The sequence below is a fragment of the Papio anubis genome, chromosome 15, assembly GCF_008728515.1.
Source record: "Papio anubis isolate 15944 chromosome 15, Panubis1.0, whole genome shotgun sequence".
Taxonomy (NCBI): Eukaryota; Metazoa; Chordata; class Mammalia; order Primates; family Cercopithecidae; genus Papio; species Papio anubis.
This window is the reverse complement of record NC_044990.1, coordinates 496,039-514,710: the sequence shown is the minus strand read 5'-3', so window position 1 is coordinate 514,710 and position 18,672 is coordinate 496,039. Positions and strand designations below refer to the sequence as shown.

The following is an 18,672-nucleotide window of genomic DNA, read 5'->3' as shown; positions in this document are numbered from 1 at the left end:
AATCTCAATTCTAAGCTACCAGGAAAAAAGAAACAGAAGAAAGGCCCTGTGCTTGTATACTTGATCTTTCAACCCGGCATTGTGATACCACTCATAAAAACTGTAGCCAATAAGATGTCCATAAAATTGACTAACATGACCAGTACTCCTCATTCTAGGAGAGGAAGGTTTGCTATTCTGGGTAGTGTGAAGTGGGGAGATTTGAGGTAAGAGTCCATTCGTCCCTACCTAGATGTCAACAGTTGGGATAAAATGAATTATAGAGGCGCTTGAGTACCAAACAGGAATTTAAACTTATTTTTTCCCCCAATTCTTACTCTGTGTTGAATGTGAAATTTGCCTTTTCATTTTAGGAATTGGAGAATGATGCAGCTTTTCAGCAAGCTGTGAGGACTAGTCATGGCAGAAGACCTCCAGTAAGTGAAAAAACATTTTTTTTTTATTGTGGTAAAAAACACATAACATGAAATTTACCAAATTAACCATTTTTACCTGTATATTCCTGTAGTGTTAAAGATTATAACCATCATTAGGTTTAGATGGTAGTGAAAGAGATCTTCAGAAGTTTTTCATCTTGTATATCTGAAACTCTGTATCTATTAAACAAAAACTTCCCATTTTCTCCTACTTCCAAAGCCCCTGTAACTACCATTCTACTTTCTATTTCTATGAATTTGACTAATTTAGATACCTTACATAAGTGGAGTCTCAGAGTATTTGTCTTTTTGTGACTGGCTTATTCACTTAGTATAATGTCCTCAAGGTTCATCAATGTTGTAGCATGTGACAGAAACTCCTTCCTTTTTAAGTCTGAATGGTATTCCATTGTATGTTTATACCACATTTTGTTTATCCATTCATCTGTCAATGAACACTTGTCCATTTTTGTTATTCAGTTGTAGGAGTTCTCTATATATTCTGGATATTAATGTCTTATCAGATGTACGATTTGCAAATATTTTCTTTCATTTTGTAGATTGCTTTTAACACTGATGTGTCCTTTGATACACCAAAGTTTTTTAGTTTGATATAGTGCCAGTTGTCCATCTTTACTTTTGTTGCTTGTGCTTTTGGTGTCATATTCAAGAGATCATTGCCAAGAATAATGTCATGAGGCTTTTCCCCTATGTTTTCTTCTAGCATTTTTGTAGTGTTAGGTCTTACATTTAGATCTTTAACCCATTTTGTGTTAATTTTTATATATGGTATAAGATAAAGATCCAACTTCATTCTTTTGCATATGGATATTTAGTTCTTCCAACACTATTTGCTGTGCAGACTGTCCCTTCCCTATTGAATGGCCTTGGCACCATCGTTGAAGATCATTTGACCATATATGTAAGGGTTTGTTTCTGGGCTTTCTATGCTGCTCTATTGGTCTGTTTATCTGTCTTTGTGCCAGTAACCACACTGTTTTGATTACTGTAGCTTTGTAATATGTTTTAAAATCAGGAAATATAAACCTTCAAACTTTGTTCTTTTTTTTCACAATTGTTTTAGCTACTTGGGGTCCCTTGGTATTCCATATTAATTTTAGGATGAATCTCTATTTCTGTAAAAAAAAGTCATTGGGATGATAAGGATTTGATAAGATATTGAATTAACTGGGTTGTATGGACATCTTAACAATATTAAGTCTTTCAGTCTATGAACCCATGAACACAGGATGCCTTTCCATTTGTTTATATGTTCTTTAATTCATCAATGTTTTGTAGTTTTTAGTGTATCTAGTAAGTGAATTTTAAAGTATTTGAGATCAAAGGATTTCTTATGTTATTGAAAATGTAAACATTATTTTTATTAGGCATCAGAATATTGTTTACCTAAAACATTCATTGTTTTAAAAATATTTGCTTTTCTAATTTTTAAAGTAGCATAAATATTGATCCTTCAAAACATTGGGGCTTAATTTACAGATTACCCTTCCTTGTATTAATATTAATTAATACTCTATGAATTAATTTTCTACCAGTACATGAATTGCTAGAGTAGTTTTTTTCAGTATTAGTATTAAGGTTTTTGTATATGTCGTACAAAGCATAGACATCTGCCTTTCACAGTGCATGAAATCTGCCAAGCTTTGTAGTTGAAAATAAACAAGGTTGACACTAAGTAGTGAAGCAGAAAAAGTTATATCCCTAATGTTCTATGTCTAATATTCCTTTTTTGAATGCTGCTCCTCCCTATCCATCTAATACTATATAGCAGTGGCTTTCAGCTGGGGGCACTTGTGCCCCCCCACCAGGGACGTTTGGCAATGCTTAGAGAGATGTTTTAGGTTGTCACAACTTGAGTGGGTGCTACTGGCACCTAGTGGGTAGCAGCCAGAGATGCTGCTAACCATTCTACAATGCATAGGCCAGCCCCTGGTAATAAAGAGATATCCAGCCCAAACTCCTCTGCTTTAGATGAAGTGTCCTTCTGCTATTATCTTCCCTCACTTTGTCACGTTCTCCCTTCCTCCCTGTCCTACGTACTTATTTAGCAAAAATAAATCGTTGTGAATACCTCGCCCATCTCATATAGGGTAAATGCATTTAGTGTGGTTCCTTGCAATGACTTTGGCTAAACCACTGCACAGGTAGAGGACACAGTCAGCCCTCCATAAGACTACTCCCACTTCTGACACCAACTGCAAGTTCATGGTTCCCAGAACCATCCTCAGGCTTGATAATTCTCTGGAAAGACTCAATGAACTCACTGAAATCTCCTATACTTACAGTTTAATCATGGGAAGGATACAAATTGAAATCCACCAAGGGAAGAGATGCATAGAGCAGGGCCTAGGAGTGGTCCAAACAGAGAGCTTCCGATTATCCTCTCCCTGTGGAGCAAGACATGGCAGTGCCTTTTCCTAACCACAGTGTGACAGTACTTGAAGAGTATTGCCAACCGGGGAATCCTACCCTAGACTTTGGCATTCAGATTTTTTACTAAGGCTTGATCACATACCGCCCACCAGGCCAACCTTTAGTCTCTAGCCCCGGAGGTCCGGGCTAATAACTCCAGAAGCTGATGTGTCCCAAAGCTCCCATTGTGAATCACATTGATAGACTGACCAGTGGCCAAAGCCAGGGCAAACAAAGACACTCCTGTCAGGCAGAGCATTTCAGGGGTGTAGAAATCATCTCTTAGGAGCCAACAACAAAGGCCACACCTCTCTTTCAGTAAAGTTAATTCTTCACTACACATTCTAAAAACCATATTTTATTTATTTATTTAATTTTTTTACAACTCATTTTTTAATTTTGAAGTTACCTTCATTATGGGAAGAAAAACCATAGGCTCTGGGTCTTTCCACTAGGCTAGTGATTAGACTGTAAGCTTTTCAAAGAGGCAGATTATCTTATTCATCATTCTTTTCCTTGTCTACTTAAGTGTTCCATACATCTTTATTGACTAACTTAGTAAATCAGTGAACTTTGTCTTCAGTTAAGTGATTTCAGGGATCACATAGCAGGTGATAATTTTGCCAGGTGACCCTTCCAAAGATCTTTAGAAATTACTTTGGAGATACTTATTTTATAGGTGAGGAAACTGAAGCCTAGAAAAGCCAAGGTCTCACAGCTGTCTGTATGTAACTGGAATAGAGTGTGGGTCATTTAATCTTCTGTTGAGTGATATTTTCATCACATCCTACTTACTATATTAAATGGGAAAAAGTTTTACGCTTTTCATATGAAAAATCTTTTTTTTTTTTTTTTTTTTGAGACGGAGTCTTGCTCTGTCACCCAGGCTGGAGTGCCGTGGCCGGATCTCAGCTCACTGCAAGCTCCGCCTCCCGGGTTCACGCCATTCTCCCGCCTCAGCCTCCCGAGTAGCTGGGACTACAGGCGCCCGCCACTTCGCCCGGCTAGTTTTTTGTATTTTTTAGTGGAGACGGGGTTTCACCGTGTTAGCCAGGATGGTCTCGATCTCCTGACCTCGTGATCCACCCGTCTCAGCCTCCCAAAGTGCTGGGATTACAGGCTTGAGCCACCGCGCCCGGCCTTCATATGAAAAATCTTACAGGTTCACTAAAGAGGACAAAATTCTAGGTTGCTCCTAAGGAGCTTACAATCTTCAGAAGGAAAATTAAATGGACACACTTAGATATTACAAGGCATGAAGTAATAAATTATAATAAAAGAGTAAAAATTGCTATGAAATTTCAAAGAGAGGTCATTTGCCACTAGTTGGGAAAATCAGAAGAGGTTGCTTAGAAGATAAATTAAGAGTAGATTATTACGGGATATGTAGAACTGAGATTGACCTTGAGATACAGGAGGAAAGGGCATTGCAGGTAAGAGTACAAGGTGAATGAGGGAAGCGAGTGTAGGAGCTGCCCAATGCTGACAACAAAACTCAAAAACGAGATTTAGTCGTTAGGTAGTAGTTAAAAAAATAATGGTCTTCCCCTCAGTTTGTTCTCATGGAAGAAGTTGCGGAGACCCATATGCTTCCTTTTCAGTTTTTTCTAAGACCTGGAGCCAACCTTATCAAGCATGAGTTTAAGCCCTGAAACATGTATACAATTAAAATACCTTTCGATGTCTAAAGTTCACCTAACAACTTTATATCTTATCACCTGTAATTCAGGCATTTGTTTTCCTACAGAATTAACATATATGTATGTTTTTTACCATATTTTGCCTCTAATTACATTATCATATGATTCAGTTCAAAATATTTTCTAATTTCCATGGGTATTTCTTCTTTGACCTGTAGGTTTTTTAGAAGTATATTTCTTAATTTCCGAACATATTAAATTTTTCTAGTTATCTCTGTGTTATTGATTTCTGGTTTTATTTTTAGATAGGGAATATAATCTGTATGCTTTCAATGTTTTGAAATTTGTTAATGTCCCAAATGCATTCTTAAAGAATATATGTTCCACGATGGGTACAGTGTAATATGTCAATTGGGTAAAGTGTGTTAATGGTTTTGTTCAGATGTTCAATATTTTTACTGTTTTTTTGTTTGCCTACTGTAGTTGTTGTCTTTGTTTTCTTTTCTTTTCTTTTTTCTTTTTCCTTTCCTTCTTTTCTTTTCTTTTTTCTTTTCGTTTCTTTTCTTTTCTTTTCTTTTCTTTCACCAAGTCTCACTCTCTTTCCCAGGCTGGAGTGCAGCGGTGTGATCTTGGCTCACTGCAACCTCCACTTCCTGGGTTCAAGCAATTCTCGTGCCTCAGCCTCCTGAGTAGCTGAGACTACAGGCTTGAGCCACCTCACCTGGCTCATTTTTATATTTTTAGTAAAGACAGGGTTTCACCATGTTAGTCAGGTTGGTCTCGAATTCCTGACCTCAGGTGATCCACCCACCTCAGTCTCCCAAAGTGCTGGGATTACAGGCGCGAGCCACTGCGCCTGGCCTACTGATTCTATTTTTAATGAGAAAGTGTGATCAATTCTTGCACTGTGGTTGTGGGTTTGTATTTTTTTAGGTTTTTGCTTTATATATGTGGAGCAAAGATATTTAGATTGCTATATTTTCATAGTAACTGAGCCTTTTATTGTTATGAAGTATGCCTCTATCTCTAGTAATGCCTTTTGTCTGTTTGTAAGATATTAATATGTTGTTATAGCTATATAAGCTCTTTGTCTAGCATTTTTATTGTATATCTTTCCTGTCTTTTTACTTCCAACTTTTCCATATCAATTTATTTAAAATGTAATTCTTATTAGCAGCATGTGATTGGTTTTTGTTTTTTTAATAGTCTGACAATCTTATTTTAGTTAAGTATTTATTCCACTTACATTTAATGAAGTTACTGATTTACTTTAACATTTGCTATGTCACTGTTTGCTTTTGTTTTTTCCTGGCTCTTGTATATTTCATTTTCTCTCCTTACTTGCTTTCTTTTTTGCTTGTTTTTTATTATGCCATTTCCTTTTTCTGTTATCTTAGTAGTTTACATTCTCTGACTATTCTTTTAGTGCTTCCCTAAATATTATGATACTCATCTTTAACTTTTTAAAGTCTAGTATAAATTAATAGTTTCACTACTGCCTGGACAGTGCCAGGATTTTACATTATTTTTATTTTTTCAGTTCTAGAATTTCTATGTACTCCTTTTTTATAGTTTTTAGTTCATTTTCGGTTGCTGATATTACTAATCTTTTAATTCATTGATCATGTTAAGTATAGTTATGTTAAAGTCTATGTCTGATATTTCCATTATATGTATCCACTTCTGAGTTTCTTTCTATTCTTTTGTTTATCTTGGCTTTTGGTTAGGTAGTCTTGCCTCTTATATGTCTAGTTGGTTTTAATTGTGAGACATTATAAATGAAAAATTTTAGAGATACTTTATGGCTCTGTGTCTGCACTACTCAGTATGAGAGGCAATAGCCACATGAAACTATTTACATTTAAATTATTTAAAACTAAAATAAATTCTCATTGTACTGCTTACATTTCATATGTTCATCAGCCTTGTGTGGCCAATGGGTGTCTTATCAGAAAGGGCAGCTATAGAACTTTTCCATCACTACAGAAAGTTTATTGGATAGAACAGTGCTAGAGGATCTTTCACTGGAGAGAATTTACTTTTACTTATGGTACTAGCAGCAGTAGAAATCCGTGATCACCTTAATCCAGTTGGGTTTGAGATGATTCTGAATTGGATGTCAACTCTTATGAGGGCTAGTATACTATTATTTACCTTTTAGTCTTAGGGTGTAGCCTTTTGAGATCACAGTCTAAAGTCCAGAGGATTACCAGGTCTGTGTTATTGGCAGGCCCTCATCTCCAGTATTTATCCCCTCAGGCTGTGAGTCTCAAAAGCTTTGCCCAGTGTCTCAGATTTGCCATTGGAATTAACAGATGCCTCTAGAAGGAAAGCAGGCCTAAATGCAGGCTCACCTCTCTAGCCTTCCCGTCTCTTCTTTATTTTCAGACCTTGTAATTCTTCACTGTCTTGATGGTTCTCTAATATATTCACACATTAAAAAAAAAATTTTGACCCCATGTATATTTTTTAATAGTTCTTAGTGAGAAGGTTTTAAAAAACAGTCCATCATAGCCAAAAGTAGAATTCCTCCGTGAGTGATATTTAATAAATATTTCTAACAATTCTGCTTAACAACTAACATTTTTAGTATACTTTCACTGATGTGCTCCTATTTGATTCTGACTACAATTTTGTGATCCGTATACTTTGTATTCTTATTTAAAAGATGAGAAAACTGTAGGTTCAAAGAGATTAAATAAAGGTAGTTGTTATAGAGATAGCTGAGATTCAAACTCAAGTTCTCAGACCCCAGATCTTGTGTCTACTGTTTGGCCTAGTGGCTAGCAGTAGTAATTATGCAGTAAAGTGTTTAATTCGTGATGGTTGCAAGCATGAAAACAAATCTTTCTTACTGGCACCTCAGATCATTCAAAAGTCCACTTTCTCTTTTAAAATGAATTCCAGAATGAGTCTCCTTCCCATATACTTAAAATACATGAGCTCCCTAATATTTAAGATAATTTAAAATAAATCATTCTAAGTATTATAGAAATATTTCTTTATTGTTGAGTCTATATTTTCTATTTCTTTTCCAGTTTTCTATTATATAGCTCAGTCTGAATCCTGTTAACTATGTTCTTTTTCCTCCCCAAGATAACTGCTAAAATATCAAGCACGGCAGTTACTAGACCTATAGCTACTGGATATGGGGTAGGTTTTTGTAAGCTGAAAATATTAAGATGCTTTTTCTCATACGATAGTTCACTTTAGGCAGTTCTGAATAATTTTATTATATTTTAGGTCATAACCCAGATATATTTTCCATTTTGGATACTTATGAACATTATCCAAGTCTAGTTTGATTAATAATTTTGAATATTCTAGTCATTTTGATTTGTAAGTATTGGAAAATATTTTATTACCTTTTTCCATTTGTAAACCCTGTGTTCGTTGACTTCCTTTCATTTTCTACATGATACAACCAAGTCTCGTGTATTCCATTCATGTATTTTATGTGAAGTTAAATTTTATATAAATGTAATAGTGTGTATAATTGGGAAACATTTACTAATCAACAAATATAAAATTTAAGAAAAGTGTTTCAGAAGTGTATATTTGGGTCTTATATTAGAAGCCTTTGGAGGAAAGATATATCAAACTCTATAAAAGTAATAAGCTTTTTAATCTTGCCCAAATTACCTGTAACTTGGATGTTTTAGTTTATATGAAATAACAGAGGAATGAGAAAAATGGAAAAATTAGGTGGAATAGCTTTTCTTAGTCAAAAAAATGTCTTCAGAACCTAGAGGTCCAGGGCACTTGCTTTCATAATGTTCCTTTATATGAGTGAAGAAAGTAGCCTTCTACGTAATATAACTGTGTGTCATATGAAACATGCTTTTATTAGTTAGCCTGAGTGTATATTACTCATAAATTTGATTTTTGGGGGTGTTTCAGAATAAGAGCAAACTTTTTCCATGAAGGGCTAGATATTTTAGGATTTGCAGATCATATGGTCTCTGTTGCTGCTATCCAACTCTGCATTTGTATAGCAAAAGCAGCCATGGGCAGTGTGCAAAGGAATGGGGCATTGCTGTGTTCCAGTAAAACTTTATTTACAAAGGCTATGTGTTGTAGTTTGCTGCTCCCTGTTTTAGAGTTTTACCCTCAGGAGGTAAAAGTAATAAATTACGTTTGTTTATTTGCCGATAGAATGAAGAAAACTTCTATAACTTGGTTTAAAAATTTAAGGTAGATATTTTTAGGAATCTTTTTAACTTAACTTTTCTGTTTACTAGTCCAAGACATCTCTGGCATCATCAATAGGAAGACCAATGACAGGGGCTATTCAGGTATCTCTGTTTGCATGCTTGTTCATTTTGTGCCTTTTTTGTGACTTGGAATTTACTACCAAAGTTTTTTTACTCTATTATGTTATTTTAAAATGTTAAGATATTACTTACATAGTGACCCAGATTCTTTAAATTGTGGGCTAAAGTCTAGACTGTTGTAAATCTTGGAAGGTAAGGTCTCTTTAGATTTATTTACTCAGGTATCAAATGAATCCCCATTGGGGAGTGGGCATAGAACTGATCATTGCTTATATGGTGTATTCTGGGGCCCGTTTTTCCTGTGCTACCATTTACAACAATTTCTGTGGTTTCTCTCATAGGCATGTAAGAAACTAACCAAAAGTAAGAGAGTAGCTGGCTAACAAGCTGATTAATTTTTTTTTTAGAACTATAGGCCAGTTAGATCCAAGAATTAAAATTCTAAAGGGGAGAGAGGACAGGATTGATACATGAGGAGGTAGAAGGAAGGAGTAAATGTATAGTGATTAAAAGTTAGCATTTTAAAAATGGGTCTATATTAAGCTGTGTGTAATGTGCAGAACTGTACATAGGAGATCTTATTTAAGAATGAATGATTCCCATTCTCTTTAAAGGATGGAGTTACTAGACCCATGACAGCAGTGAGAGCAGCTGGTTTTACCAAAGCAGCTTTGAGAGGTTTGTTACACTATCTCTACTAATAATCTTTTTTGGATCTTTTAATCTTTTATCATTTTGTGATATAAATATTAATGCCATTTTAAATAAAATCTAATGATGCCATTGATTATAAGATGCACCGATATTTTAGGTACCATTAAGAAAGGAAAGGGATAATGAAAACCTTCTACATATCTGTTGGGGTGGTAATTAAACCATGGTGTAATTTGTCAAAATGTATTGAAATAATATGGAGAAAGTTAAATGATAATTTTAAAATAAAATTATAACAAAAATTAATGTTTAGTATGCCAATAAGGAAAATTAAAAAGCCAATACCAGGTTATAAGACATGTGACTGATAATTTAGAGTTGATAATAGGGATGGATCACTGTGGAAGAGAAAGTTAATGCTGAGAATATCTTATTTTTGTTTTTAAGTTTAATACATGTGTTATTTACATAGCTTTACGTATGTTAAAAATCTTACCAATTTCCCAGTATGTTTATATAGATACAATGTTATGTCCATTTAATAAATAGGTAATTGAAACCATTTAATAAAGAGGTAAATGAAATATCTTATGCAGAGTTTTATATTTTCATATTTTTTTCAATTTTACTGGGTTACAAATAGAATATTAACTCTTGAATTGTGTCTCAGGCTCTGCATTTGACCCTCTTGGTCAGTCAAGGGGCCCTGCTCCCCCTTTGGAAGCCAAGAAAAAAGATAGGTATGTAAGTCCTTATGTTGTTGTTTGTTGTGGTTGCTGCATATTTTTAATTTTTATTTTCCAAATACATATTTTTTTTTTTTTTTTTTTTGAGATAATGTCTCACTCTGTTGCCCAGGCTGGAGTTGCAGTGATGCGATCTTGGCTCACTGCAAACTTCACCTCCCAGGTTCAAGTGATTCTCCTGCCTCAGCCTCCTGAGTAGCTGGGATTACAGGTACCCACGACTATGTCCAGATAATTTTTGTATTTTTGGTAGAGATGAGGTTTTGCCATGTTGACCAGGCTGGTCTCAAACTCCCAATCTCAAATGATCTGCCGACCTCAGCCTCCCAAAGTGTTGGCCTTACAGGCGTGAACCACCGCACCAGCCCAAATACGTAATTCTTAGAAAGTTTGTGTCAGCAGAGTAGTAAACAAAAAACCATCCCTAGTTGCGAGAACTAACAAAATTAAGAATAGCCATATGTATTCTGTGCAATTTTATTGTGATATTATTTGACTTGAAGATATGGTCTGATTTTTTATCAGGGCCAGTATTGAGTCTCTTGACAGCCAAATGGGGTTGTAAATGTTATAAAATAGGATTATTTTGAGAGGACATTTCAAGGGAAAAAATTAAGAGAACACATGAAATTAATTTGTCATATTATTGAAAAATTTAATTTTTTATAGAACAAACTTAATTTTGTGCTAGCAGCTAGACAGTAGCCAAAAAGGTATGATATACATTTAATTATGTACATCTGCTGGTATCTAAGAACCTTAATGTATACATTTTACAAATAGTAATAAAAGCTAACATTAACTGAGTCCTTGCTGTGTGCCAGGCACCTTTCCAAGTACCTTCCCTATGAAAACAGAGCTATTACTCTCACTAGTTCATAAAGAGGGGAACTGAAGCCCAACTGTCTTAACTTTCTAAGGCTAATAAGTGGCAAGGCTGAGATTCAAACCCAGTTTTTCTAGTTCCAGAGCACAAGCTGGAACTAGAAATTAATCACTATACTGTTTTGCTTCTATAGAATATATCTTTTTAAATTGTAATTCTTTTTTTTTGTTTCTTTATTTTTAATTTAAATTGTAATTCTTAAACCCAATATTTAGGCTTTTGTGTAAATTACATAATTTCCATTTTTGACTAACAAGGAACCTCTATAGAAAATCACTTTATCTTCATTAATGACAGCATATTTGCTAATAAAAGCATTTTTTATTTAAATATTTTGTCATTTATGGTCCTTTCAGCTGCTAATAACAGAAAACATGTTTTTGTTTTTTTTTTAAAAAAAAAAGAGGCCGGGTGTGGTGGCTTACACTTGTAATCCTAGCACTGTGGGAGGCCGAGGCGGGGCCGGAGGGGCGGGGATCATGAAGTTAGGAGATTGAGAATATCCTGGCTAACATGGTGAAACCCTGTCTCTAATAAAAATACAAGAAATTAGCCAGGTGCGGTGGCGAACGCCTGTAGTCCCAACTACTCAGGAGGCTGAGGCAGGAGAATGGTGTGAACCCGGGAGGCAGAGCTTGCAGTGAGCCGAGATCGCGCCCCTGCACTCCAGCCTGGGTGACACAGCAAGACTCCATCTCAGTTAAAAAAAAGAAAAAGAAAAAAAAAAAGGAGGGGCATGGTGGCTCATGCCTATAATCTCAGTCTTTTGGGAGGCCAAGGTGAGAGGATCACTTGAGCCCAGGAGTTCAAGACTAGCCTGGGCAACATAGCGAGACCCCGTCTGTACAAAAAATTAAAAAATTAGCTGGGTATGGTGGCATACACCTGTAGTTCCAGCTGCTCAGAAGGCTGAGGTGGAAGGATGGCTTGAGCCCAGGAGGTGGTGACTGCGGTGAGCTGTGATCATACCACTGCAGCCCAGCCTGGGCAACAGAGCAAGACCCTGTCTCAAAGAAAGATTAAAAAAAAAGTTGTATACATAATTAACAAGAAAATTTATGATCTCACATAGTAGGGAGTTCTGGGGTGGTTAATTTAACTGCTCAGTAACATCACCCCTGGCCCAGCTTCTCGTTGTTCCCTTAGCTTTCCCCAAGCGCCTGCTGATCATTGTGCTGCCAGGAGAGTGTTGAGAGTTCGAAATCTCCGTGTAACTGATGGAGTCTAGAGGCAGAACGTTCCTAGTCTTAGGTCTCTTAAAAAGCCAAGAAGGTCTTTCCAGCAGCCCTCTACCTGAAGCAGATATGCCTTCATTTCTCGGTGTGGAATGCATCACATGCTCACGGCTGAACCAAACACTTGACAGAGAGAATGCGATTCTCTTGACTTGCTCAGATTCTGCATGCAAAGAAGAGGGGCGGCTGGTAGGCTCTGTGTGGGTAGGTAGCCAACAGTGCCTGAATATAGATTGCATGTTTTTTGCATTTGATAGGGACCGGGTAAGTTACTTTCAGTGTCTTCATAAAGTTCTCTTACAGATTTTTAGCTTTCAAATTTTATGTTGATATTTTGAATTTTTTTTTTTTTTTTTTTTTTGAGACGGAGTCTCGCTCTGTCGCCCAGGCTGGATTGCAGTGGCCCGATCTCGGCTCACTGCAAGCTCCGCCTCCCGGGTTCACGCCATTCTCCTGCCTCAGCCTCCAGAGTAGCTGGGACTACAGGCGCCTGCCACCTCGCCCGGCTAGTTTTTTGTATATTTTAGTAGAGACGGGGTTTCATCGTGTTAGCCAGGATGGTCTCGATCGCCTGACCTCGTGATCCGCCCGTCTTGGCCTCCCAAAGTGCTGGGATTACAGGCTTGAGCCACCGCGCCCGGCCGATATTTTGAATTTAATAATAAAATCTGTCAGCAACATTTAAGACATACATTGAAGTGTTTCAGACAACTAGAAAATAGAATTCTATACTTCCTGTAACTTTCATAAGACTACCATCTATTATGCATATTGCTCAGTTAGAACAGATCTTTCTAAACTAATAAACTTGGTAGTGTTAGTCCCAGGTTTACCCAAAGAATATAATTTTATAGAGAAAGTTATGCTGTTCAGTTTATTCCTGTATACGTTTATAAAGTCCGTTTGTAGAGAATTAAGAGAACTACTGTCTCTTCTGATATAGCCGTAGTAAAATTTTACTTAGGCATTGATGTGTATTCAGAGTATTGTTGTATTTTGCCAAAAGAAAGTGGTAGCAAAACAACATTAATGTTATTTTGAAAGGTAACCGATTTGGAAATACTTGATTTGCTATTCATAGAGCCAGGATTTTTACGCTTCTTTACCTCATTAGAAAGTTTCTCTATTGGTGGTGCACACCTATAGTGTCAACTACTCAGGAGGCTGAGGCAGAAAGATCGCTTAAGCCCAAGAGTTCAAGCCGTAGCACATTATGATTGTGCCTGTAAATAGCCACTGCATTCCAGCCTGGGCAACATAGCAAGAGCCTATCTTTTTATTTTTATTTATTTATTTTTTTTTTGAGACAGATTCTTGCTGTGTCACCCTGGCTGGAGTATGGAGTGCCGTGGTGCAATATCACTCACTGCAACCTCTGCCTCCCAGGTTCAAGCGATATTCTCCTGCCTCAGCCTCCCAAGTAGCTGGGATTATAGGTGCCTGCCACAACACCCGGCTAATTTTTGTATTTTTTAGTAGAGACAGGGTTTCACCATGTTGGCCAGGCTGGTCTCAAACTCCTGACCTCAAGTGATCCACCCGCCTCAGCCTCCCAAAGTGCTGGGATTACAGGCAGGAGCCACCATGCCTGGCCATGTTACCTATCTTGACTGTTGTTATTACTTTACTGTTATGAATAATTACATGGTGTAGTTGTTAAAAACAGTGCAACATTTGCCTTTAATACCATGTATACATTTGTCTTATATATAACCTATTCGTAAAGTTTAAATGCACATCATTCAATGTTGAAAGTAAATTAGGCTGGGTGTCGTGGCTCAAACCTGTAATCCCAGCACTTTGGGAGGCTGAGGAGGGAGGATTGCTTGAGGCCTGGAGTTTAAGACCAGCCTCCCTGGACAAGATGAGGAGACTCTGTCTCTACAAAAAACAAAAACAAAATTATTCATGTATGGTGGCATGCGCCTGTAGTCCTAGCTACTTGAGAGGCTGAGGTGGGAGGAGATCACCTGAGCCCAGGAGTCAAGACTGCAGGCTGCAGTGAGCTATGATTGTGCCACTGCACTCCAGCCTGGGCAACCAAGTGAGACCTTGTCTGTAAAATAAAATAAAATAAATTTTAGTATAGATTGTTAGAGGTTGAATAATTTAAATTGTACCTGCTTTTGTCTTTAATAGTCCAGAAGAAAAAATAAAGCAATTAGAAAAGGAAGTAAATGAGTTGGTAGAAGAAAGCTGTATTGCCAGTAGTTGTGGAGACTTAAAATTGGTAAGTTCATAAACAAGATTCAAGATAATGAAGCATTTATAGATGTATGTCTGCTTTTATATATACACCATATGTACAGACATATATTTTTGTTTGCCATTGACTGGTCTTAGGATAAGAAGCAATTATTTTGAGAACCAGGAATTGTAATTCGGTTTCATAAATTTGAACGTCAAAATAATTGGCTGATTTTGTAATTTTTGACATTGATCTTTTCAGTAGGGAAAAAAATTCTAATGTGTTGGTACGCTTAACTTGGTAGCCAGGTGGACTATTGGATTGGACGGCGATACGCTGCTGAAAGGTGCAGCTACCGGAAGCCACACACAGTGCCAAGGGCTGTTTTCTTCTTGAAGCCTCACTACTATCGAATATTTTTTCCTAAGTAAACTAAAAAATTATAGTTTGCTTTTTGGGAATCCAACTTTGCTTTTTAAATATCAGTCTTTTCTTTTAATTTGCTTTGTTCATATTACTTTGTCATATCATATAATTTCCATGAGTTATTGGATTAATGAATACCATTAGAAAGAAATGTTCACTTTAAAAAGCTACTTTTATTACTCATAGAACTGGTGCTTTTTTTTTTTTGTCATTCTAAAAAAAAAAAAAAAGTCCCTTTCCAAGGGAAGTTTCTGGTAAGAGCACAGAGGGGTGTCCTGAGGAATCTGAGGATAGAAAATGAATTCATCCAACCTTCATGTAGATATTTCTCAAATGCATAAAAGTTGATGAACACTCAAAGGAAGTTACAAGGTGTAAATCTGATTTCAGGCCTTAGAAAAGGCAAAAGATGCGGGAAGAAAAGAGAGAGTCCTGGTGAGACAGCGAGAACAAGTTACAACTCCAGAAAATATCAATTTGGATTTAACTTACTCAGTAAGTATTGAAATATAGCACAATTTTTAAATAAAATTTTGACTACGGTTAATGGGTTCCAGAGTCTTTTTTCTTTTATTTTTAAAATCTTACTGGTCTTCAGGTGCTCAGAATTAGATTAATAATAATCTTTACTTCATGAAACACTCTTTGTTGTGTGCAAAGAGCTCTTTTATTTATTTAACTAGTTATTTTGGGCTGGGTGCGGTGGCTCATGCCTGTAATCCTAACACTTTGGGAGGTGAAGGTGGGAGAATTACTTGAGCTTAGAAGTTTGCGACCAGCTTGGGCAACAGAGTGAGACCTTGTCTCTGCTTATTAAAAAATATGTATATATTTTGTGGTCAGGAGATCGAGACCATCCTGGCTAACACGGTGAAACCCCGTCTCTACTAAAAAATACAAAAAACTAGCCGGGCGAGGTGGCGGGCGCCTGTAGTCCCAGCTACTCGGGAGGCTGAGGCAGGAGAATGGCGGGAACCCGGGAGGCGGAGCTTGCAGTGAGCTGAGATCCGGCCACAGCACTCCAGCCTGGGCGACAGAGCAAGACTCCGTCTCAAAAAAAAAAAAAAAAAATATGTATATATTTTGATAACTTAGTAAGTACCTGTAAACCTACCATCCAGTGGCTCTGTTTGAAGAGCACTAATTTTTATGCTCTATCAAGGTGGTTATTTTGATGAGATTGTAATGTAGACTTTTCGGTCAGTGATTTTCAAGAACTTCAAACTAGGCATATAAGATAATGTTCTATGAGGGTAGTGGGGAAAAAAAAATCTAATGCCTCTAATTTCTATCAACATTTATTTAATTCTGAAAAGACACCTCCTTAAATGTTTGCACTTCTGTTTGAAAGGGCGTATTTTCAGTGGGTAAAGTTTTCATATACTAAACACATAGAAAAAAAGGGCGTTTGAAATTTTGAAATGTTAGATGCTTATTGTTTATAGCTGATATTCTAAGATTCCAGGAAATCTTTCAGAGATAATTGATGATGATCATTTTTTACCTTTAGGAACATAATTTACTGTAAGTTAATTACTTAAATTGTAACTTAGTATGTAGAGCTTACTATACAAATTCTTCTGATAGACTTTAAGGTTTAAGATATTTCCACATGTTTAATTTATATTTACAAAGAGAATTTAATTTAGTTCACGATCTTGCTTATTTCTTTGATCACCAGCAGCATTAATGATACATATTCATTTTTTATAGGTCTTCCAGAGATTAATAGATGGCAAATACTACTAAATTAAATAGAATACATAGAAAATTAAGGTGAAATTTAGAGGACAGCTCTTCCTTTCTTAGTGTTCATTTGTAATGCAAGATAATTCTTTTGTTTACTTAATTTCATAATTGGCTGAGTATCTTGATATAAGTAGCTAACTTTGTTGTACAATTTTAATCTCTAGAAAGATTACAGGTGAAAGGGGCCTAAAGTGGTCCTTATGTGTCTTTTCTATAACATTTTCTTCCTTAGGTTCTTTTCAATTTGGCCAGTCAGTATTCCGTTAATGAAATGTATGCCGAAGCACTTAACACATATCAAGTTATAGTGAAAAATAAGATGTTTAGCAATGCAGGTAGGTGTACATAATCAGTTTTTCCAGTAGATGTAATTATTTCATAGCATTAATTTATGTCTCCTCATTATATGCTTCCTTAAAATGAAATGATCTATGCTCTCAGCAAATCAGTATTTATGATAGGGGTATCCTGCTTAAACACGCTATTTGTATAAAAATCCTTACAGATAAAGAAATATAGTTAGCATGAGGTATATTGCCTAATATTAAACAAACAAATGTATCCTGTTATCACAAGTAGAATGAGCCATGGCATCCTCATAGAATGTGCTTTTCCTTATGTAAATTTATCCCCAAGAGATTATAGTTTATATTTAGCATTTATATTGTGTAATTTTTTGGTACCAGTATTAATGTTTATCAGAATGTCATTTCCTTTAATATTATTAAAATGTATGTGGCATTCTTGAGTCTAACTTTTAAATGTCTTTAAGTTCCATATTTTCTTAGAAGAGTACACAATAATGTAAAGCACAATAATGTAAATCAGTTGTTTTCTTTTTTTTTTTTTTTTTTTTTGAGACGGAGTCTCGCTGTGTCGCCCAGGCTGGAGTGTGCAGTGGCGCGATCTCGGCTCACTGCAAGCTCCGCCTCCTGGGTTCACGCCATTCTCCCGCCTCAGCCTCCGAGTAGCTGGGACTACAGGCGCCTGCCACCTCGCCCGGCTATTTTTTTGTATTTTTAGTAGAGACGGGGTTTCACCATGTTAGCCAGGATGGTCTCGATCTCCTGACCTCGTGATCCACCCGCCTCGGCCTCCCAAAGTGCTGGGATTACAGGCTTGAGCCACCGCGCCCGGCCAAATCAGTTGTTTTCTAGCCATAGTTTCAGGAATCTATCTGTCTTAAGTTTCATTTCTTCACAGGATATAAGTTTGAAAGGTGTAACTGTTTTAAAGTTAGAATTTTAGATAATGTCTAAGACTTCATAACTGAGAAATGCTTCAGAGAATATGAATTAAAAGTCATCTAAAATATCAGAAAGAGTGGAAAAATGAGAATATTATACATTCATTAAATTTTTTTAAATTAGGAATATTGAAAATGAATATGGGAAATATCTATTTAAAGCAAAGAAATTATTCCAAAGCCATTAAATTCTACCGAATGGCATTAGACCAAGTTCCAAGTGTCAATAAGCAAATGAGGTAAGTTTATAACAGTAGATAATAATTGTAAAATGTAAGTGTTTTTCTAAAACAAGATAACTCTTCTGACGTGTTTTCAGTGGGTTGAACATTTTGAAGTGTTTGTATGTGAGATTTATATGTGTAGTATTTTGATCTATTCCCTTCTTACTACTTGTACACATTTTTATAATGGCAAGTTAAAGGTTAAAGCATTGCATGTGATCATATGAAATAAAACTAAGCTAAGTGACCAATAAAGGGGTTAACCCTGAAGGCCATTACTACCCTGATATAACTTAATGCGGACACAAAATCATAATAGCAGTCCTCCAGAACGTATCAAACATATCAATACAAGGCTAGAAATTAAGCCCCCCTTACGTTCTTGCTGTAGCTTGAGAATGAAATAGTGAGAGAAAAGGAGTACTTCTCAGTCTTAGAAGAGGGGGAAGCTGGGATATTTTCTATTCTTATATTCAGGAGGAGAAACAGCAAGTTCTCTTATGGTCTAGAGATAACTGTGGGGACATAGGAAGTTTCCAGGATATTTACTGATCA

At 36.3% G+C, this 18,672-nt stretch overlaps 1 protein-coding gene across 8 annotated transcripts in view; it reads left to right on the top strand.

Annotated features, from left to right (window-relative positions):
- The window catches only part of IFT88 (intraflagellar transport 88), a 120,795-nt gene that overhangs the window by 17,849 nt on the left and 84,274 nt on the right, over positions 1 to 18,672 (top strand). For 5 of the 8 annotated variants that reach the window (XM_003913644.3, XM_009191591.2, XM_021929455.2 and 2 more), the window contains 9 exons: positions 354 to 416; positions 7,586 to 7,642; positions 8,731 to 8,784; positions 9,378 to 9,441; positions 10,088 to 10,157; positions 14,424 to 14,514; positions 15,289 to 15,393; positions 16,880 to 16,982; positions 18,018 to 18,132. In XM_003913644.3, the coding sequence (XP_003913693.1) occupies positions 354 to 416; positions 7,586 to 7,642; positions 8,731 to 8,784; positions 9,378 to 9,441; positions 10,088 to 10,157; positions 14,424 to 14,514; positions 15,289 to 15,393; positions 16,880 to 16,982; positions 18,018 to 18,132 (722 nt within the window). The remainder of the gene's footprint in view (positions 1 to 353; positions 417 to 7,585; positions 7,643 to 8,730; positions 8,785 to 9,377; positions 9,442 to 10,087; positions 10,158 to 14,423; positions 14,515 to 15,288; positions 15,394 to 16,879; positions 16,983 to 18,017; positions 18,133 to 18,672) is intronic. The other 3 variants (XM_003913645.5, XM_009191593.4, XM_021929456.2) reach the window with 1 other exon arrangement.